The sequence below is a fragment of the Vidua chalybeata genome, chromosome 12 (assembly GCF_026979565.1).
Source record: "Vidua chalybeata isolate OUT-0048 chromosome 12, bVidCha1 merged haplotype, whole genome shotgun sequence".
Taxonomy (NCBI): Eukaryota; Metazoa; Chordata; class Aves; order Passeriformes; family Viduidae; genus Vidua; species Vidua chalybeata.
This window is the reverse complement of record NC_071541.1, coordinates 570117-593909: the sequence shown is the minus strand read 5'-3', so window position 1 is coordinate 593909 and position 23793 is coordinate 570117. Positions and strand designations below refer to the sequence as shown.

Sequence of the window (23793 nt, the reverse complement as noted above, 5' to 3'; positions counted from 1 at the left end):
AATAATGACACACATGAGCAGCTGGGGAAGTGGTGCAGATGAACCTGGTAAGGGCAGGTACAGAGCAGTGTGGAAGATAAAAATGTATTAAGGGAGTCTCTGGACATGGAACGGACAGTGAGGACCCAGCAGGAGAGAGCACCGAAATCAAGCTGACCCGATTAACACCACCAACACCAGCACTTGTGCCCAGGTCCTTTAGAACAGTGGAGAACCACTCGTCACCTGTGGACACTGCACAGCAGCAGCTTCTAGAAGTGTAAGCCATGCAAAGTCCTAATACTGCCCTGAGCTAATGGGTGAGGCCAGACCTCCCCTGAACCTCTGTGGGCTCCATCTCTGAACCAGAGCTCCTTACTGGCCAATTCCTTCAATTCCTTGGTGCACAGTGCAGCACCCAGGACCACACAACCAACACGGGACAGCCAGATGCCAAAAGGACAGAGAGGATCTGAACAGCAACTCATCATCAGCAGAGCTTGGCATAAGACAGCAGTAAAGCCTCACACCAGAGAGACCGAGTAAACAGATTAAATGGGATTTACTAATATGGAATAAATAGGATTTAGTAACGTAACAGCAAAAATCACTGCTCTTGCAGCTGAAACAGGAAAAAAAAATCACCAGGGGTTAGGGGAAGAAACAGACTGTGAAGAGCCTGAGGCTGGCGAGGAGAAGGGCAGCAAGCAGGCAAAGCCCAGGCTCTCTGTGAAAGGCACTGAACAGCAGCTGCAGTCTTTGGCCACTGAACTGAACAACATGAGTTTCATCTGGAACAAAGGGCACAACTCCAGCTGAGAGACTTTCACAGAGACCGCTGGCAGAAGAAGAGACAGGGACAAACACTGTGGCCCAGGGAGGCAAAGGTGGAGAGCTCGGGCTCAGGTGCTGCAGGGAGAGCAGCCAGGACCAGCACCTGGCTCCGTGCTGCTGGTGCTGCCACATGGTCCCAGGGCATGGATTGTGCTGGGCACAGGGCACACATCCTGCCAGGGACAGGACACACATCCTGCCGGGCACAGGGCACACATCCTGCTGGGCACAGCCTCTGCCAGGCACGGGGCACACATCCTGCTGGGCACAGGGCACACATCCTGCCAGGGACAGGACACAGCCCCTGCCAGGGACAGGACACACATCCTGCTGGGCACAGGGCACACATCCTGCCAGGGACAGGACACAGCCCCTGCCAGGCACAGGGCACACATCCTGCTGGGCACAGACCCTGCCAGGGACAGGACACACATCCTGCTGGGCACAGGGCACACATCCTGTCAGGGACAGGACACACATCCTGCTGGGCACAGATTGTGCTGGGCACAGGGCACACATCCTGTCAGGGACAGGACACAGCCCCTGCCAGGCACAGGGCACACATCCTGCTGGGCACAGACCCTGCCAGGGACAGGACACACATCCTGCTGGGCACAGGGCACACATCCTGTCAGGGACAGGACACACATCCTGCCAGGCACAGGGCACACATCCTGCCGGGCACAGGGCACACATCCTGCCAGGCACACATCCTGCTAGGCACGGGGCACAGCTCCTGCTGGGCACAGCCCCTGCCAGGCACAGCCCCTGCCAGGCACGGGGCACAGCTCCTGCTGGGCACAGCCCCTGCCAGGCACAGCCCCTGCCAGGCACAGCCCCTGCTGCCCAGTGAGGTCCCGTGCCCCTGACCCCGCCAGGACAGCCGGTTGTGGCAGGGGACACAACAACCCACAGCAGCTGCCCACCCCCAGCACGAGCACCAGGCGTGGCCCCGCAGAGCCCAGCCAGACACCTCTGGGCTGGCACACACGGGGAGCAGGACCAGCCCCAGCTGCAATGGGCAGTGGCCTCCACAGGGCCTTGAGGTCACCGGCCCGCAGAATGGCACAAGCCAGTATCCTCACCACAGAGCAGTCACCTCCAAAATGAAATTCTGAGTCAAGGTTGTTTTTCTTTCTATTTTTTTCACATATTTTCTGGTTTAGCCAAGCTCACAAGTGTGGTTAAACTGAAAAGAAGCTGCTTTTGAAAACACATATTTACATATTCATGAATTTCACAATTGCATCACTGGTTTGATTCTCACACAATCCCAGGACTCAGTTCATGTTGCCTACTTCAAAGCTTTGTTTCACAATATTTCCACTAAGGATCTGCCTCCCTCCAACACCATACAGCTAAGCACAGAAAAAGCACATACTTTATCACAAATAAAGTGCAGTAAACTCCATTTCCAGAAACTGCTTCCAACCCTGAGCCTGCCAGTGAGCCTGCATGAAATACACAGCACCTGGACAGCTGATGACTGGGCTACAGATGAAAACCAGGGCTACAGACCAGGCCCACCACTATTTGCACAATTAAATCAGTGGCTGAATTCAAGACCCTTCAAACAATCAAGGGATTTGACTCCTTCCTAGTCCCCAGTTCCTATTTTTATTGTATTGCTCAAGAAGTGCACAGTAAGTGTAATTCACGCAGCACAGGTCAGTGATGCTGTGGTGGAAGTCTTGGAAAGACACACGTCCAGTTCCTCTGTGAGCCCCACACAGGGATGAGACAGACGAGCTCACTGCTGACGTGATGGACTCTGCTTCAGGACCAGCCTCCCGTGCCCACAGCAGCCTCTGCCCCTCCTTTTGCACCAGTTTGCCCCGGGAACACACACTTACTTGAACTGGTGCTCCCTGGAGCTGCGGATCTTGGAGGAGAAGCGCTCAGCCAGCTTCTCCAGGCTGCGGGAGTACTCCAGCTCGATCTCGGCCTTCCTGCGGAAGAACTCCTGCAGGTCCTGCAGCAGCTGCAGGCGCGACTCCGACTGCTGCTCCAGGCATTTGAACTGCTCCACCAGCTGCGTTCGGATTTCTGCGGGCACACACGAGGGGAGAAAGAACAGAAGACATCAGCTACAGACGCTGGCCAGGAGAGTTCTCCTGCCTTGTCCCAGAGCAAACAGCACAGCTCTGCTGGAGCTCCCTCCAAGCCCTGGGTGAATTCAGGGCTCAATAAGGCCAAAGGATCTGCTTCCCGAGAGAGAGCAGAGCAGTGCCATCGACCAGCCTCACATTAAACCTTATTCTTTGTCAAAACAAACGGTCTCACAGCACTGAGAGCAACCTCAGAGCTTTCAGCTGCCTTTTGAAACCAGAAAACCATACTTCTATCTATCTGGTACTACCTGAAATCACACAGTATTCTCATATAAACTAACATTTTATTTATTGATAAATGTCCATGTGAATACCTTCAAGATGGCCAGCACTGACCTTAAGGAAGCTGGCACTGCCATGCACCCTTCTCTCACCCCATCCCCCTGCACTGCCAGGTTTAACAACAAATCCAACCCAGCTTTGGATCAAAGGCTTAAAAAGTCTTTCACACCCTCCAAATCCCAGCTCAAAAACACCAAAGGTTTCATCTGTTCCATGTTTATTTGCTTTCCCCAAGGACCTTCAGACACTGGGACAGACACACTGCAGCCCCCTGCGACCTTTCCCAGATGGGCTCAGCAGTGCCTGCAGGTGCACGTGGAGCGTGGGGATGGGCTCCTCGGGCAGCTGCTGTCTCCTGCAGTGTCCTGCAGGGAACAGGCACTGCAGGAACAGCAGACAGAGCTGCTCCCCAGTGCTGGCCCTGCCCTGGCACTGCCAGAACCCACCACCTGGGCTGCAAACACTCCACACGGGGGATTCTGATCCCAGCAAGACAGGCAGGCAGTGGGAAGGGAGCGCTGCTCATGGGCACAGCCAGACTCCTTGCCCTGTCTGCAAGAGAAGCAATACAGCACCTGTGGCACAGGATGTGATGGAAATATACCTCCCCAACTCTTCCCAGCTCCGGGCAGGGTTTCTGCAGCTCAGTGAAGTGCAGGAGCTGCTCACTCTTCTTGGAGCAGCAGCTGAGCTCTGCCCAGAGGGACGGGGAGCCCAGCAGGAGGGCGTGTGCAGAACTGAAGGGAGAGGAAAAATGAGACTAGACCATAGGAAAATCTATTCAAACTGAGAACAATTGGGCTGAGCTGGCTGCGGGGGGCAGCTGCACGGCGGAGGGATCAGAGGAGCTGGAATGGCAGGGGTCAGCTGATGGAAGGGGTCCATGTGCTGCCTCCCTGCTCCCACATCCCTCGGGGACAGGGGAGAGCAGCCCCAGCTGCCCACCACCACACAGCCCTGGCAGAAGGCAGGTGGGCACAGCTGAGGTGAGGCAGCTCCTGCATGTGCTCACCTCGAGACCCTTCACTTTCCTCCCCTCATGCCAGTGCCCAGACCAGCCATGGCCCTTGTGGCCATTTTAGTCTACCTACAGAAACAGCCTCTAACGCTCCTGAGAGCTGCATAAGCCATCCATAGCACACAAGATGTCCTTTGCCTTTCCCTAAGGTTTGTAAGTAGGTCTGCTTTTCTCACTTTGCTCAGCTGACACTGGTGAGAAGCCAAGGCCCCTGGCAGAGGAGGATGGGTGAGGCAGAGCAGGGGTGCTCAGCACAGCTGCTGCCTCTGCCCAGACAGGGGTTTCCCTGGACTCTGGGCATCCACTGCACACAGAGATACGGACATCAGCCCTCACTCACAACAAGCTGTAGAAACTCCAAAATGAAGGACAATCCCACTCCACTGAGAATGCTAGAGATACCTTTAAAAGTTAAATTCTCTGCTAAAAGAATGCAGGAAAGGATGCTAAATTGCAAACACAATTTCACAACAACTGGTATCAGTGCCTCAGTCTTTATTCTCTGTTCCCAGTTTGCTGGAGTCCAGCTCTCTCTGTCCCTGGCACACTTTGACCTTTAGCAGCAGAATTTCTTTGTTTCTCCTATGCCTGTAACGTGTTGATTCGACACTTCTAGGTTTCCTTGCAGGAGTTCAGCCAGGTCAGTGCCAGCCCAGCACACAGAGGCAAAGGACAGGCTCTGTGGGCCTGTGACCCTAAAGCCACGCAGTGACAAGCCATCACACCAACAGTGGGGATGGGCACTGACCCCAGGGGCTGCTGCTGCATGCTAAATGGGAAGGGTTTGTGTAGAAAACAAAATGCAAAGCTGCTGGCATCACCAATGCAAAGACAGACGTGGCAGCAGAGAGAAGGACATGGCCCGGTGCTCCACGTCAGCACTCCCAGGGACAGCTCTGACAGCTCCTGCACTGCTTGCTGCCATGCTACATCCACCCTGTCCATTGTGGGGGGATTCACAGGCCTGGAATTCCAACCTTCAACCAACTGCCAATTATGCTTCCACGTTAGATAATCTTCTCTTCAGCACCGAACCCCAGAACTTTACCTTTGGCTCCTCCACTGGCATCAGCCACCACGGGAGCCAAGCCCAGCAGAAGGACAGCAGGCTATCCTGCAGAGACCATGGACAGGCAACACATGGGAAGTTCAGGATGGTTATTAAATAAACCCAATTCTACACAGGCAAACACGGGTGAAAAGCAGGCGGTGGAAAATCCGGGGTAGTTCAGACTTGCAAAGGCCGGAGCCCAGAGAGAACAGGAGAGGCCACGGGAGCCAGGCGTGCCCCAGCGCGGGGAGCCTGCAGCCAGCGCAGCCTGCCCCGGCTCCCTCCTCCTCCTCCTCCTCCAGGAGATGCCGGTTTTGGCACAACACCCTCCCCAGTCCCGCCAGGCCACAGCCCCGCTCTGGCTGCTCAGACAGGGGCAGACAAAAGCAGAGGTTTCTCTAGCAACACGCTGGGCCACAGCTGCTCCTCCCTGCCGCGGGGAGCGGGACAAAGCCCCGCTGCCAAGCGCCCGGCACGCAGCCCCGGCTGCAGCCCACCCACCCCGGCCGCTCCACGAGGCTGAGCTATCTGAATTATCCATCCAGGACAAGAGTGTTGTCAGGGATCCTCCCGCCGGGCAGCCGGAGACAGCCGCTCCTCTAACATATGCTTCACCCCACTGATTTGTGACAAGTGAGAAAATATGCTTGGCAACAAAAGCCATTATTTTCTCACAACTGGGATGAGACCCAATAGTCCATTGCAAATATAGCACAGCAAGCTGGACTCAGGGAGGATCCAATTCTTATACAAATACAGAATACACTAACAAGGCCATTTGACTCTCAATTGTTTTTATGCCCCCTTCGGAGTATCCGTGTGCTGCCTTCCCTAAAAGTCCAGCCCTCTTCATAACAGAAATACCTTGGATGTATTTTCCAGAGCTTTGTCATCCCATGTTTGACCAGCACGCAGCATTTCCCCTGGGAGAGCTCTCACGCACACACAGAGATAATGCAACTGGAGCCCGGATCCATCATGGAACACCAGGCAGCTGCTCCAGCAGGAAAAGCCCAGCTGCGGGCAGGTGATGCCAGCACAGCCCCAGGAGGGCTGTGTGCAGTGCCAAGGAGCCAGGCTCAGGGCAGGGCACACGGGCAGGGCAGCTCTGGGAGCCCACCGGCCGCCCTGGGAGCCCACCGGCCGCCCTGGGAGCCCAAAGGCCGCCCTGGGAGCCCACCGGCCGCCCTCGGAGCCCACGCGTGTCCGTGGGACGCTCCCGCTGCCGGCACCTCTGGCCCTTCCTTCCCAACACGGGGCTGGGAGCACAGCCCAGGGATGCAGGGGGTGGGCTGCCAGAGGAGCATCCACCTTCCTGCGAGGGCTGCGGCCAGGAGAGGCTTTGTGCTCCCAGCAGTGACAGCACTGAGCCCGAACAGCCAAGGAGCTGCAGGGCCCACAGCCTGGAGCATCCGCAGACAGAAATGCCAGGGTGCCTCCATCCGCTGCACAGGTCCTGTGGAGCTGCCAGAGGGGACCTGCAGTGACAGCAAACAGCCCCAAGCTGCCCAAGCCTCCCCGGAGGGGACCTGCAGTGACAGCAAACAGGCAGCCCCAAGCTGCCCAAGCCTCCCCTCTTCTTCCTTCCCTGAGATTAGTAACATCACTGCCTAGACAAAGACAAGAGATACGGATCTGGTAAAACAAAGAACAAGACAAGTCTTTTATCTGAAATGAGTGTTCCCGCTTAAAAAAAAAAAAAAAAAAAAAAAAAAAAAAAAAAAAAAGGGGAAAACACTTCTCTCCAGTATGAAAACAACTCCTGTGGCACTGGCATTTTTCAGTTTTTTTCAGTGTGTCTGTAATCCCCAGCCCGTGCTGCAGCACTTCGTGTGCACAGCCCCAGTTTTCCCTCATACCCACACCAAGCCCCCACACTGCAACTTGCTGGGCTGTGAGGCAACAACTGCAACCACTCAGGAGGGAAGTGAAAGTGTAAGATATCATATCTTGAACACAGTGACTTCTCTCCTGGGAAACCCCTGCCCTGGAGCAGCCCCTCATCTAATGCAAAGGGCAGAGGGATGAGAACAGCCCCTCAATGTCCAAGAACAAATATCACAGCTGATATGGTGACAATGAAGCCTTGAACTGATTAATAATAAGCTTAGCAAGCACAAGAACAAGGTGGCAAAGCTCTGCCACCGAGGGGCACAGCAGCAGCAGATCCCACACGCTGCTCCTCACGCGGTCCCCGTCCCTCTCCCGTCCTTGCACACGATGGTGGCCACTGCTGCTGCCAAGGCAGTGGCATTTGTCCTGTCCTTTGAAACTCCAAATCCACAGGAGCTACTGACAGCGGATTTCCCTTAAAAACTGTCTCTGCAGATCTGAAAGCAGCCAGCCTGGCTCGTGAGGAGACAGCAGGGAACAGGAGTTTTGGGTGAAGCAGAGCACCCAGCTCCCTTCCACACTCCCTTCCACTTGCCTGCATGACAGCCCGTGCTCCTGGGACACAAGGAACCAAAAACCAGCCAAAGGAATCCAAACAGTGGTTACTGTTAACTTCAGCTGAGCCTCAAGGCCAAACTTCCCACAGGTCAAGAGTGAGAACAGATATAATGGTGTGCTGCAATTATGTCCAATTTAAGAACAGAAACAGCACTTCAGACCACACATCATGTGTGCCAGATGGGAAGAGAGAGCTGGCCAGAGGGTGCCCAGACCAGGCACCAATGCCAACCACAGCCTCCCTGGCTCTGGGAACAGCTGGGCAGCTGCTCTCCAGGTTCTCTCTCATCTCCTGGACAACGTTGTCCAGGGATGCCACGGTCCCACCTCTCTGAGACTAAGGAGAAAGCAAACCTGCGTGCAGAAGAAATCCTCACTTGGCAAGGGAGCTGGCTTGTTTCACTCTGCACCACTCACAGAAATGAGCCAGACTGACCCACAGTGGTTCTTTTCCCTGCCTCTCTGCGAGGAGAGGCATGGGCAGAGCTGGAGCCTGGTGGCAGGTACTGACCCACGTCCTTGTCAGACGCTGGAGATGGGCTGATCCTCACTTGGGAGTTGTGGTTTACCACAGCAGCCGCCGCTGGGACCAGACAAGCTCTGGGGGCTAAATTTAGGCAGCAGAAGTGCAAATTTTCATGTTTTCTCCTGCCTGGCACAGAGCACAGCCAGCAGCACAGCAGGCCCTGCTGGCAGTGCCCCACCCTGGATCTCTCCATGGCCCCTGCCTGCAAGGAGCAGGGCACAGGAGCACAGCAGGCACAGCACAGCTCCACACTGTGTCCTCCAGCACTGAAAGCTCCAGAGCCTCTCCAGCTCTCTGCTTCACTCTATCCTTGCCTGCTTCGGCTCAAGGCTCATGTCAGCAGACGGGTCTGTGCCCAGCCCACCCTGTCCTGGCAGGGACCTGGCACAGGGACCCCGACCCCAGCCCCAGTGAGAGGGCTGGCCTGGGGGGCACCCCTGGCCTGGGCTGCAGCATCCTCCTGCTCCTTTTCCCACAGCCCCTGGCACCTCCACGTTTCCTTGGGAACAGAGACTTGTCCACTTGTAATTCACAGCCTGAACTGGTCACATCTGCTGCCACTTTTGTCTGACTGCGAGCAGCACTGAGGGAGTAAATCTCATTTACTGTCCCTACATCCTGCTGTCTGGCTGTGTGGCCCTGCACTGATCATGCTGATCAATGGCAAGGAGAATTTACAGGATTGAAGGTGAGAGCCCAGAAATGCTCATTAAAAAAAAGACCTGGAGGAGGTTGGGGTTGGTTTTGCTGTTCGGGGTTTGAATTTGGGTTTGTTTGTTTGCTTTGGGGTTTTTGGTGTTACATTAAAGAAGCCAAAGTTTAAAGAGGTCTACCCCAAACCTCTGGCATTCCAAGATTCCTGGCAATCCCCTGCTTGCTGCCTGTGTCTTTTGGGGAACCCCTTGTGCCCCACAGCCAGCATTTCTGCCCAAGGGAGCTCTGTCCCCAGCTGCTTCCCAAGGAACAGGAAGAGAAGGGGGAAGGTGGAACAGCTGCCTCTGCTGGGTTTGTGCCTCCTCTGGTTTTGCCTGTTAGGAATACAAGGGATGCAAAAAAGCATTAAAAAGAAAGAACCAAACAGATCTCTTGTATTTGTTCATGATTTAAGAAGAGCAAAGGAAGCTTCACAAAACCAGATGGTGGCTTTTTCCCCAGAGAAAACAGCTCTTCTGACTGCCCCCCTGCACAGCCGGCATGAGCTCCAGATCCCGCTTCTGTCCACATGGGAGGCACCGGGATCGGCTGGAGAAAGGCTTTCAGAGCTGAAAGCCCTGAAATGATGTAACCGGAGCTCTGGGCTTGGGGCTATTAAGATGCAAAGGAGAATGTATTCAAACTGGAAAAGAAAGAGCTGAACAAGAATGTGAATCCTGCCCTGAGCCACTGAGATGGAATAAAGGAGAAGATCATTAAACAGTTCACTTCAGCACCTCACATTCCTTAATCCAGGCATGGAAAGATTTCACAGACCATTAAGAGAGAGGAGCTTTGCAGACAGTTCCTAGAGCCAGCCCCTTGTATCTGTGCAAGTTCCCCAACCTCTGTACAGCCCCAACAGGATCAAATATTACACACTCAGATCAGATTACCCAGCAGTGCCTTCTGGCCTGAAAAATCTGTGTATTCATGGATCCACTGAACCAATTCTCTTCCAGAGTAATACTTTACATGCATTAAAAATATAGGATAATTCCTTTTAAGAACTTCTCACATCTCAAAGTATCCTATAAGCCTCAACATCTTCAAGAAAGAGGGATGGATTACAACCTAATTTTTACAGATAGGACAAAACAAGTCTTTCCTTGGGCATCTCTGCCATTGCTGTTTCCCACTGTGCCCTTCTGCAGTGGAGATGGGCCTGAACTTCCTTTCAAGGACAAACTGTTCCCAGTCTGAAGGGACACAGAAAACGGCAAGAAAAGCAAATTCCAAAGCAGTAGACTCAAACTGAGGAACCTGTAGGAATCAGCAAGTCCAACAGTAGCAGTTGCCCAATTTCTTTTATTTGTTTGATTTAATGTTCCTAAAAATATCCCAGGCAACTGTCTCCCCAAGGCCTGTACCTGCAATGCCCAGCTTCACGCTGTGCCCCAGACCAAAACCTCCTGGGCACCTCCAGGCTCTGACCCACTCCCTGCTGTGCCTCCAGACCAAAACCTCCTGAGCATTCCTGCAGCCTGATCATGCTTCCTTTGGAGCATGTCCTCATCCCCCAGAAATGCTGTTCTTCCATGTCCTCCTGGCTAACTATCTCCACTGTGCTTTTTCAATTTCAGCACGAAGGACCTGGCCAAAGGCAAGTGCAGATGCTCTGCTCACTGCCTTCACCAGCACTGACCAGGAAAGCCTCAGCTGCTGCCAGGGAATCAACAGTGCTGCTTCCTCCACAGCCTCTGCCTCAGAGATCAGGAAAACGTCAGGCCAAGGCTGACACTGCTCTTCACTCCTCCTCCTTTCCAGAAAAAACACAATATCTGAACAGCAAGGGAAAGCTGTGCTGTGACCAATGAAAGTGCATCATCTGTCCCCGGATCCAGCCAGCCTGGACCTTGCAGACACGAGGCATAAACGTAGGGAGGAATTTCACCTTCCCAGGAACCAGCACAGCCCTCCCCAATGGCTGCAAACGCAGCCTCAGCAGCACCAGCAGTCTTGGGGTGTTTCAGGGTGAATGAAGACCTGCAGAACCTCACTGCAGTAGCAGTGCAGAAGGACCACATGGAAATTCAGAGGGCAACAGACATGCAATGGAGAGTCCAGCAGCTGTGGGGAGACTGCCTCCAAAGGGCTTTCCATACCAGACAGGATCCAGCCCAGTACTTCACAACCTCCTCATGAATTCATCATTTACTATAGACCTGGAGCAAGTTCCAGACTGCAGACAGCTTAGCTTGAGGCTAATAATATGTTCTACATTGGGATCACTGGGTTGTGCAGCTGCCACCCACAAAGCAGAGATTATCGCCCTCGCTTGCTTCATTTCTTCAGTACAAAGTGATTGTGCTCCTGCCTTCTAAAGAAGGGTAAATCAGCATAAAGCATATTGTCTGCTCTCACCATCTTCCCCAGGATCCCATTTATTAGTGGGTGCAGAACCAGATGGTTATAGATAAACAACACCAAAGAAAATACAGAAATAGCCTGGTAGTACAGGAATGTTAAATTCCCACCCAGAAATAAGAAAGGGCATTAAAGGTACTTGGGCAGCTCCAGGGGAAGCGAGCCAGCAGACAAATGCAATCCGTGTGCACAGCTTTTCCTGCAGTGCTATCAGCACAGAAAGGGCTCCTGCAGCTACAGCTCTGGCTAAAATCAGCTGTCACTGCAGGTGTCCATCACTTCCAGAAAATAATCCCTCAAATATTTCACTTGATTTCCTTGGTATGCAGAGCAGAGCTGCTGCTGCACTGTTCCTGCAGGACTCTCCTGCCATGCTTGCCTTGTGTCACATGCGTATGGAAGAGAAGCTATAGATGTAAACATTCAGCATTCCTTCTGTCAAAGCACTGTTTTCTTAAAAAAAAAAAAAACTCTTTCTCTTCTGCTCCCACTCTGATGTGCAGAGTTCTCCAATTCTCTGAATTCACATCCCTTCATACAAGGCAAAGGTCCGGGGCTCGCAGCTTGGCTGAGATACCAGCCAGGTTAACAATGGTCACCTAAATGAAGTAATGCGTGGTGCTGGCAGGGGGGCAAATAAAGACTGGCATTTGTTTATTTATGTGAACGGGTACTGAGGGGCAGACCTAACCCTTGTTCAGGTCTCCCCGACAGGGTCAGCTGGCACGTGCCATGGCCTGACCCACCTCAGCTGCCCGCGGGTTCTGGGTGAGGCGGCACCGTGGGATGTGCTGGGGCACGCAATGCCCCGGTGGGGCTTGGTGGCCATGCTTGAGCCCTGGGCTATGGACACATCTGCCTCTCCTGTACAGCACTGCTGCCACATCCCCCTGCGTTCACCTGAGCCTGTGAGACTGCACCTTGCACCTACAACACACCAGGAACTCCTGCATCATCCCCTGCAGTGGCTCTGTTGCAGCTGCTGGCTGGCAGCAGGAGCGCTTACCCACAAAGGCCACACTGATGTACAAGCCATGGGCTACCAAGGGGACAGCACTGGCCAAGCTCAGCAAAGAGCCCAGTCCTTTGCATGCCACAGAGCTGGTGTCTGCCTCTCTCCTAGCTCCTTCCTGAGCAGATTGCTAATTGCTCCTGATTTTTGCTCTTCTAAAATAAGCTCAGACCGCAATCTGCATAAATGCTGCAGAAAGAGTAATGAACTGCCCGCCCACCTGAAATTCAGACTTGAGCAGAACACACAGGAGACAGAAGCATGGAATGAACCACCAGCAACCCTCACCATGCCACTGCCACCCCATCTGAGGACAGGGAGAGCAGGGGGGACGTGGGGACTGTTCTAAATAAAGCCATGGATTTCTACCTAAACTAAGGACTGAAAACAAAGACTAAATGGAAGCACAAGAAGCACTGCATCATTCTGGCAAGTGGGGACAGCAGAGGGGAGCATGTCAGTGGGCACAGCCTTACATGAGTGGGAGAGTAGAGAGGAATTAAAAATTAAACCTGTCAGCCCCTGGTTTCTACCATTCATTTAAAAAATACATGGCTGCAGATGTCCAAGGTGTAAAAGGAAGCAATTACATACACAAACTTCCCCACAAGTAAACATCTCATGACTTTATCACCAGATAATCTTCAATTGCAAAAGCACATCAGAACATTAATTTGCCCTTAATCTTTCTGAAATGTCGGCTGTGACCATGCCACTTCCATGCACACCACCGACCTGCAGCATGCAGGCACTGCTCCCCTGCTTCTGCATCTCCCAGAAACACCACACAGAGACAGTCAGCACAGACTTTGTTTTAGAACTCTGTTAAATTAAAGGTTTGTTTACTGTGAACTCTCCCTGCAGAGTGCTGGGAATACAGATGCACAAGCAACAGCAGTTGCACAGGTGAAGTGTCCGCACACCTGCACAAGCCCCCGCTGCCACTGAAGCACAGCTCTGAGTCACCACTTCTGGTTTTTTCTTCAACTAAGGGAGAACCTATGAAAACCAACCATCTAACTCTACACTAAGCATCTGGAAAGCACCTTGTAATTACGAGTTCTGGTTCTCTTCTCTCTGACAGCTTCTCAAAACACATGTGGATCCTGGTACATCCCAGGGCCTCTCCACTCCCTTCTTCCCTGGTGGCCCCCCCAGCTGCTGCATCAGCTCTGGTATCTATAGCCCCTCTCTGCTGACTCACTACTGCTCCTGGCTTATTTAGAAGCTGCTTTAACTACATTTGGTTTTGACAGTGTCATATTTATCACTCTCGTGTGTAATTTTGACACTTTGCCCTTCCAAAACTGATACAGAAGAGACATCCTCTGCCTCTCTGTGGGATGGCTGGGGATGTCCAGAACTTCCTTGCCTTCCACTTTCCTTCCTTGTCCCGACTTCAGGAGTTCAGAGGAACAGAACCTGGCTAAATCTGATAGAAACACTCTGGGTTTGGCAGGAGAGCTGAGATAACAGGGCAGCCAGCTCAGGATGCCTGCTCTGAGGTGAGGGCAGCTTCTCCCCAGCCCTCCCCCCGGGTATCCTTCCATCTGGCTTAGATGTCCATCCACACCACACTAACATTGCCAGCACTAACTCCCGCTAGCTGGAAAGAGATTAAAGCAAGCAATTAGTTACAAAGGGAGAGGAAGGATTTGCCACAGGCTGGTATAAATACACAGAGGGTTTAGGCAGCAGCAGTGTCTTTCACACATCACCATCTTTTAATGTGTTCTTGTTACCTACGAGCCTGTATTCCATATGGAAGTTGTTTTACCCCAGCTCTCACAAAATCCCCTTTTGAAATGCTGAGTTTCTCTGAGCAGAAATCTTGAACTTCCCTTGGCCCTGGGATCATCTTAAGGGGTCAATACCCTCAGGCTATTTTAGCACATTTTTAGGACAGGGTTTGACATTGGAACAGGCTTATAGAAACACGTGGAACTGATGCTCCCTGTGCACTCCCTGCAGTGACTGAAGGCTCTCAACCCCTCCAACCCAGCACCACACCTGCAGTCCCTCTGAGAACTACTCCCTGTCTCTGCTTGACCTGCATGACCAGAAAAGCTGCTTCTCCTGACTTGTCACCCTGACTTGTCAGCCTAAGAGTGAAAAAGAAGAAAAATTACTTTCAAAAGTGTTTCTCTATCACTCCTGCATGTAACAAAGCCCTCACTTGACAGCTTGACAAAAATTTGGCAAAATGTTTTCCAACTGATTTTAAAAAATTTTCAAGCACAAAGTTGTTACACAGAAACCTCACAGTTATCAAAATACACACTGAAATGACCTTAATAACAAGGACAAGTCAAGCTTAGCAAGAGGAAACTTAATGGTCTTGATATTTGCTTTGTCCAAGTAGCCCGTGGGCTCAGCTACTTTAAACATCATTTCCCGAGCCTACATAATACATGTGCAATATGTTACACTCTGGGAGCATTCCAAACACGTGTCCTCTCTTCTGCTCTAACCCTCCTGCATTTTGAAGGCATCAGCCACAATCACCCCCTTAAAATGGCAGAATAGGCACAAGAGCTTCCCCGAGTGCAGCTGCCCACCACCAGCTCCTCCTCACACCTCTGCCCGCTCCGCTCCGGGGCAGAGTTCCCTTTGTGCTCCCTCTGGTACCATTTATCCCGGGGAGCAGCACAAAGGAGCTGCTGCTTTCTCACGGGGAGCTCAGCAGCTCCTTCAGAGGCACCTTTAACCTCTGCCTTTGAGACACCCATCACCACCAGCTGGGATGAGAGTAAGAGTCCCTTGGGCTCCTCCCAAGAGGCAGCCTTTCCTTCCTTTGCCCCATGGGTTGTTCTCATTCTCTCCCACACATCGAATTGCCCTTTACGTAATTCTGAGCTATGTTTAGCCCCATCTCTTCACTCAGCTAGACCTGAACTGGAGCCTAAACCTCCCCACTGTAAAAAGCCTCCTCTCGTCTCTCGAGCAGGATGAGCAAGCCAGGTGTGTGGGCAGACAAGAGGCAGCCTGCAAAGGTGGGGATGGGTGTGTTCTCCCTCCGTGCACAGGGGCAGGAGCTGGCCTCAGCACATTTGGGATTCAGCCCAGACCCCTGTGCACAGCAGTGTGCCTTAGACACACGGGGGACGCGTTTCCTCCCTGCTCCAAAACCATCTCTGCCCATCCTGGCACAAACCAGACAAACCTGCCCACGTGAACAGCTCACCATCAGTGTTCAACAGCACCTTATGGACTAAAATCCCCCCTGGAACTGCACCTACTGCTGCCAAGGGGTAAGCATGGCATAGTCTAAGGAATTCTTGAGGTTCCAGATAGGGAGTCTCATGAGTTCACACCCCAAAGTGAAAGAAAACATTCACAATCTTTTTGAAGTATTCTTTGCTATTGCACATCCATGCTTATCAAACCATTTATAAATCAAATTAAGTACTAAAGCACTTCTGGTAGAAAACTGTATTTTCCTCTTCTCCTTATGCTGTAAACAGATTCTTTTAGATACAAAATTTCAAACAAATACAGGTGGCAGCATGCTGTCACTGTTCCTCACGCGAATTCCTAATTTTATGATTACATCCTGCCATCAGTGCCAGGAATAAACAGAAGTCTCCAACCCTGCAGTAACTGCGTTCCTCCTTTACCACAAGCCTCTGGTGGAACAAGTCCCACTCCATCACACAGACTCAGAGTGTGTCCTCATTCCCGTCTGACAGCACAAAGCTGAAGCAGTGATGAACTCAGGGGCTCACTTACTTAGCTGAAAATAATGCACATGGAATGCGGAACAGTGCATGAATGACGTGCAGCAGAATCCACAGAGCCAGCCTGAGCAGCATCCCAGTTTCAGATCTCCTGACAACACATTATTCCAGACTAATAGAACTGACACCCACCCCTCCCTGCACATGAAGTGTGTAACCAAACCCCTGCAAATGTTCCTCAATGGAGAGTTCTTCTCAGTTACTAAAATTCTGACAATGGCAGCAAAATAACCCTGGAGCTATATCTGCCACAGCTCACTAGTGTTTGTTTTCCGTGTGAGAGCCATTCCTTCTGTGGGACACCCACAACGAGGGATGACTTGTGCTCACTGCAAGCAGCCAGTACTGACTGGAGCCACACTGGGCTGTGGAGCTGCTCCTGCCGAGCAGCACCAGCTGATCAACACTTGTACCAATCTGCACAGGAGCAGCTTCAGGCTCATTTGAAAAACAGGAGAATTTATCTCCCTGAATTGAGAAAACAAGGTTTTAACCACTGAAGCATCACAAACACCAACCCTATATATGCTTGCTGCTCTCCTCCTCCAAAATGTGTATGACCACTGCTCAGCCTATCCTCTGACCTGAACTGAACCCTGCCTTTTCCTGCCCTTCTCTAAGGATTACTCACTCCACATCTCTGTCTACCAAGGCACTCTTACTTCATCACATCACATTTGGCTTTCAGAGCAGCATCTGTAACCCAGAGCAAAAGAACACAGTCAGTACTTTTAGGCCATGAGTCCCACGTGACACTTGGATTTTCGTCTCCAATGCCTAGTTCAAAGCCAGAGAAGACTCACCATGACTGAGAGAGTAACACTTCACAGCCCTACACAGGTGTGTGACCCTCTAAACACGCCCAAGATGTGACTGCATTGGCAAGACCTTCTCCCCTGCAAAAGAAACACGCTGGCCCTGGCCATGAAGAAGACACCAGTGCTCTTCCCTGTGGCTGAGGGCAGGCAAGAATCTGCTGTATCCTCCAAGCTTCATGTGCTCCTTGATAATAAAAGCACTTGAGAAATTAACCCTACCTGTGCAGGGACAGGCAAGGCACTTTGGAATGGTGAAATGACCTAGCACGTGGTTCTGTCTGTTTTCATGCTGTCCCCCCAAATGATGTTGTTCCCTTCTGAAGGGACACAGAAGTGAGACAAAGAGCAAGAATCAACTTGAGGTAGAGAGCACATTGTGGCCTTTAGCCACAACCCTCAAACTGGGTTCTAATGACTGCAGTCTGAAGGGAAAAGCTGACAATGTCTTGACACGGTCATTACGTTAAAATGCACCCTATTTCTTCTGTGCCATATGCCTTTGATGCATTATCATTCCCACTCTCCTTGATTGCTTTTCAAAAGCCATCTAAATTAATGTGAATTGGTAAAGGGTAATTATTCCTATGAATAATCAGTGTATGCTAATAAATGCAAAAATAGGACAAAATGCTAAGTTTCACCAGCACTGAGTGTTCCTATCGATGATGGTCCCTGGTAAAGGGGACAGCGCTGACAGCAGCACAGGGAGGACAGCTGTGTCCTTCCTGCAGGACTACACAGCTACTCTGCTCAGCAGAGGCACACAGGAGCACAGCTCCTGCTCTTTGTCTAAAGCCCCGTCTTGCCAAAGACTGGCTGGTCTGCTCTTAGCAAAATTCTATAGGAACCCCTATTAATAAAGAGACAGGATACTACAAGAAGAGAAGGAAGATACTACCAAGAAGAAAAAGACAAAAGATCTTGCCAACAAGACGATGCAAGCAGAGGGTTGTACAAGTACTTGTCATGGACTGTCAGTGTGCTGCTCCATGGCCACGCAGAGCTTGGTGCCAGCACACCCCGGGTCCCTCAGGCCAGGAACCAGCTCAGACCCCACCACCGAGCTGGCCCCAGACTGGCCCCACAGGCTGTACCCCAGGCAAGCATCCAGCCTTTATCACCTCCATTAAACTATTGAACTGAATGGCTTCACCCAGCACGATTTAGGGGGGCCTCCACACACTCACGGGATTAAACAGCACACAAGAACAAGGACAAATGCTTAAACCTTCTCAGCAATGGCAGGAAACTCCAAGTGAGAACTGAGATCCTGAATTCTCTGGAACTTGCATTTGCTGCCTCCTCAAAGTCACAGCACATGCTCTGGCAACACGATGGGAAATGCATTAGTGAATTACAAGAAACATTTTAAATCCAGTTAGAGACCAGCCCACCATTATTTTATTAGAGTGTTTTTTAAGAAATATAACTTGTAACAATACAGCGAGTCTAAAAGGGCTATTTCCCCATCTTTTGGGGAAAAAAGACTTGCAGGACTTGGCACTTCCCTTGCTGAACTTCACGAGACTCCTGCTGCCTGTCTGTCCAAGCCCCCCGAGGTCCCCCTGAGCAGCAGCAGGATCCATCAGCCACGCTCAGAGCACACAGCAGCTCCCCTGAACGCGCCCGTCCCACACTCCAGCTGGAGGACTGCCAGACTGACTGCTTCCCTCACCTAGGATACAGCTGGACTCACAGAAAAATGCTGTGATTTCTCTGAAGCAATCTTCTCAGAGAATCCCGTTTCACAAGCGCCAAGGAAAACGCAGGAACGAGTCACCTCCTTGACACAAAATAAAACTTAGTTTCAGTACTGGGGAAAAAAAGTATCAAATCAGTCAACAGACTGCCCAGGGAGGATGTCAGAGCTCCCAGCACTGCAGGATTTTATCCACAGACTAGAGCAGCATATGTCAAAGATGCCTGCTCTGCCAGGAGGACACAGAGATGCCGAAGGCAGGCGTTAGGGACGGTTTTTGGCTGAGCAAGGATTCCCACAGAGCCAAGGGATGTCACTGCCCTCCTGCCCCCCAGCAGAAAGCCACAGCAGCCCCCTGCAAACAGCCCAAAATCGCACTTGCTGCTGCAAACAGGGCACAGCCACAGACACCTCAGGGCAACACACATGGAAGAAAGCGCTCCCGGAGCCACCCGCTGCTCTGCCAGGGACTCCTCCTTTATCCCAGCACGGAGCCACAGCAGCACTCTCCAGCCTTTCTCACCAGGGCCTTGTGCTCGCTCCCTGCTCGGGAAAAATCACAGCTGCCCTTCGGGAACTCATGAAGGAACACACGTGTGAGCTGAGGAAGGCACAGCCCACGGACAGACTGACTGCAAGGCAAAGTACAGGCAAGAAAACATCCAAGGCCCCTACAAATAATTGTGTATTTCTAGCATGCTGGAACTTTTAAGATCAAACTCGAGATGGCATGCTTTTATTTTAAGTTTTAAAATTAAATTACAAATAAAATTACAATCACTTCAGCGAAAAGGTGGAAGGTTACACATTAATATTTCCCAGAAAAAATGTCTATATATTAGGTGACTGCCTCTTATTGGGGACTAATTGCAAACTCAGAGGAATTAGTTCAGTGAAAAAAAATGTCCCTTTAACTTAGGATCTTTTCATTCAAATGAATGCTGAAACCGAATAAAACAAAGCAGAGCCGTTGTCCAAACTAAGGAAACTGTAAAGAACTCACCTAAATTTAGCCACAGATTTCATTAATAACTATAAGCAAATGAACTTTTTAAAAATTCTTTTGGTTTATCCTAAAAATTTTACTGTAAATTTTAATGGATTATTTTCTCTCTCCCTCTCCCAAAAAGTGTCACAAGATGCTTTTGCTTATAAATTATGTCCAATAAGTTGCTTCCAGCCAGGACATTTTACTGAGATAAGGAACAGCTGCATTATACAGAGCCATAATTATGTTTCAAGGAGAAGACTCATCAACAGGGATACAATTTTATATTTGGACTTAAAACTAGTGAACAAAACCAGTGCCCATGTGAAGAGCACTGTACACCCCAGGCTCCTCTGGAGCATCTCCACAGCTGGCTGCACCAGCACACACTGGGTGGTGGGGCTGTGAGGGACCTGGCCAGAGCCAACACCCCCTCAGCAGCCCCTGGGGACCAGGACAGCCCCAGCCTGCCCATGACCCCTGGTGGGGCTCACCAGGACAGCCCCAGCCTGCCCACAGCCCCTGGTGGGGCTCACCAGGACAGCCCCAGCCTGCCCACAGCCCCTGGTGGGGCTCACCAGGACAGCTCAGACTGCCCATGACCCCTGGTGGGGCTCACCAGGACAGCCCCATGGCTCACAGCCCCTGGTGGGGCTCACCAGGACAGCCCCAGCCTGCCCACAGCCCCTGGTGGGGCTCACCAGGACAGCCCCAGCCTGCCCACAGCCCCTGGTGGGGCTCACCAGGACAGCTCAGACTGCCCATGACCCCTGGTGGGGCTCACCAGGACAGCTCAGACTGCCCACAGCCCCTGGTGGGGCTCACCAGGACAGCCCCAGCCTGCCCAGGACCCCTGGTGGGGCTCACCAGGACAGCCCCATGGCCCACAGCCCCTGGTGGGGCTCACCAGGACAGCTCAGACTGCCCACAGCCCCTGGTGGGGCTCACCAGGACAGCCCCATGGCCCACAGCCCCCCATAACATTCCATTCTCTCTCTGGGAGAACAGAAGAGCCCCCCAGATTTTCAGCTTTAAACTATGGTCTGCTACTAGGAGAAAGAAGAGGAAAATCAAGGGCTGTTATTTGTCTCGAATGAATTTCAGAAAACTTCTTATGAAAAACCTGTTAACAGGAACCAGGCACTGCTGAGAATCAGGGAAACCATGGATTATAACACAAATATCAGTTTCAGCATGGCAATGGTCACCAATTGCAAAAATCCCATCACCAAAAGCCCACATTAATGTCGTAGTAAAAATCTGAGCTAAGAGGTCAAAGAATGTTCAGAGGTCTGGAGGTAAAATGGGAATGTCCTACCTCACTCCCATTGCCAGACTAACTCACCCCTATGGAAAAATCTTTTGTTACTATGGTGATGGAGAATGAAAAAAAAATTAGATCCATGTAAACACAGGTTTTCCTATACAGATTGCAGTATTCTGTACTGACAGTTAACCCCAATTTATGAATTTTCAGTTATTCAGCCAGCCAGAGAAAACCGAGTGATTATTCATAAACAAAAGTTAAAGTTCATTCCTAGATAAATCGCAAACAAAAACAGGTCTGAATTTCTCATATCAATTATTCACAATAACTAATTCGCTCACTTCCAGTTACTTGCCAAAACCCAGACACATTAATCTCAATTACTTATTTTAGAGGGGCAACTCTTCCCTGTTTTCCTCGTGCTATATTTGTTTACATGTGTATATAAACAAACATACGTATGTCTCTGTGTCTCCTCCCCTCTGTGGGCCACACACAGAGTAAACAAGGAACAGAGGCTGTTAGTGAAGGCTTCTGAAATTCACTATATTCAGCTTTGAACTGCTGGCCCAAGGGTGAAATCAGAACTGACTCATAATGTCTCAGTTCTTTTTTAAGCTGCAACTGAACATTCATAGGAAAACTAAAATAGTCTGAAACAGTTTCAGCTACCAGATCTGGTGGTTTTTATCTCCAATGTCCTGACACCAGCCATTCATTTTTCTCCTTTTTTGAGCCTTTTCAAAGCTGAGTTCCAGGAACACACAGAAATCAGAGTCTCGCACCCCAGGCACCTTCCACCTCCTCTTGCCTACACAAACCCTACTCTGAGACTACAGCTTCCAAGGAGGAATCCAGTCCTGCCTCAGTTATCAAACAGATTTCTGGAAGATTCGGGATCTGCCAGCTTCCCTCAGGTGGGGATCTCACAATCTGGATTCCCACAGCTGTAGCAGCAGCCAAAGGGCACAGAACACCCACCCGAGTGGCACCCACCAGCAGCCCCTTCCAAACAGTCCAGGTTTCCAGCTGCCCAGCTCCAGCAGGTGTGCGCATCCTTCTCCTGGCACAGCTGCCCTGTGAGCAGGGCAGAGCTCGCCCAGGACCCGCGTGGTGCCAGATGCAGCAGGGCAGGCGTTGGTGCTGTGCAGCTGCTCTGCAGCACACACTGCTTTATCTCTCCTGGCTTACACAGCATTCGTCACTGCAATCACTAATGCCCCTGTCCTACAAAGAGCCCCCGTGCAGCAGAGCTCCAGGCATGGCACAGGAACCCTTTGGTAACTCAGCAGCAATCAGGGCCTCACGTTGTTCTGGCAGCGCTATCAGGCAATCCACGACCAGATGGATGTATTTGTAAATAAGGCAGATCAGTTTTGTCAGGTTGTAATTGGTTTTAGAACAAGCAATTCCCACGATGACAAACAACAATTAAAGAGCCCCACAGTGCAACACCAAGCAGGCAGCACGTGGGGACAGCAGCAGAGGGGAGCGATGGCAGTGCCACCGAAGACACACGGATGGCTTCAGCTGGACAGTTCTTGCAGTGCAGGAGAACAGGAAAGCTCAGCAGCACTGCCAGGGTGATCCCAGCGGTCGAGGATGTCGGGTGCCCATTGAAGCTGCAGCTGGAGCCACAGCTAACACCTTGGCAATTCAGAGCCCGCAAGGACCAGCTGTCCTTCTGTCCTGGCAAGTCATCTGCATGCAGGCTGACAAAGAGAGATGAGCTACTGGGAAACCTGAGACTTCACACAAAGACTGGGGACAAGGAGCTCTTCCCTTTGGACACATACAGCCAGGTGAAGACCCCAAAAAAGTGAAAGAAGAGGACACTGAAGATTTTTTCTTTCTTCCAAAGGTGTAGTGCCAGCATGAATTGCTTCAGGCTCAGTAGTTAGCTTGGTGACCATAAATGTCTTTTTCATTGTCATTGTGATGTACACCACAGACAAGGACACTGCAGCAAACTCACAGTGACAATGTGTCCAGCCTCCACGTAAATTCTTGGCACACCAGCAAGACCACACGCACCAGAAACCAGCGGGGTAGCTGGGGCTTGCACCCAGCTCTCAGAGTCAGGGAAATCCTGGGGACACAACCTGTGACTCTTCCCATGACAACCACCGCTAACCCCCCAGTGAAGGTTTAATTCTGAAGTTACTCTCTGGCTTTGTAACCTGCAAAATTACTTCCTTCCATCCAGAGCCTTAAGAAAGGTACACCATCTGCTCCAGGCTTCTCTCCCATGCAACACAGATGTCTCCTCCCTGCCCTGGACAGGCATTTAAAAGCAGTAGGCAGCTACATCAACAACACAGTCCCAGGGATGCACGAGTACATGCTGTGTGATTAGGAGAGGCAGAGAGTGTGCATTTCTTTTTTCCTCTTCTTCTCACTCCCCCTTACTTTGGAGCTGACCTCTCCCACGGAACAGATTATTGTTATTTCAACAGTGCATCTCAGACTGCCATCCTGCAGAACAACGATACATGAGTACTCTTTGTAATGATTTCACTTCCAGGGTTTAGAATATGACATTTTCACTTACAATATGTTTACTTAGTATTTCTTTAGGAATTTTAGCAAGAGTAGGTCAAGAGCACACAAGCAGGAAAAAACATGCAGGAAAAAAAATGCTTTTAAAGCCATGAGTCACTCAGAACACGATCCAGCAAGGATGTTAAAAGAAACAAAAAATGCTTTGAAAGAACCTACTGAGAGTCTGATTCCCAGGTTACTTGATCTATTCCAAATTAAAACTCTTTTTTGCCATACTTCCTCAGGCTCTTCCTGAGCTATTTGAAAAATCCAATTACAGTGGAGATCCTGATTTCCATGTTCATTTATTACCAGAGTAGAAGTCCCATTCACTTTAGTGGTAAAAAAGAGCAGGGCAATAGGAAATCCCCTAAAAAACATTTAATGCATTTAATGGAAAATAAAATCAAGAACGATCA

The 23793-nt window shown here is 51.0% G+C and overlaps 1 protein-coding gene across 3 annotated transcripts in view; it reads right to left on the bottom strand.

Annotated features, from left to right (window-relative positions):
- The window catches only part of SRGAP3 (SLIT-ROBO Rho GTPase activating protein 3), a 73400-nt gene that overhangs the window by 38287 nt on the left and 11320 nt on the right, over positions 1-23793 (bottom strand). For all 3 annotated transcript variants that reach the window (XM_053953580.1, XM_053953581.1, XM_053953579.1), the window contains exon 2: positions 2667-2859. In XM_053953580.1, the coding sequence (XP_053809555.1) occupies positions 2667-2859 (193 nt within the window). The remainder of the gene's footprint in view (positions 1-2666; positions 2860-23793) is intronic.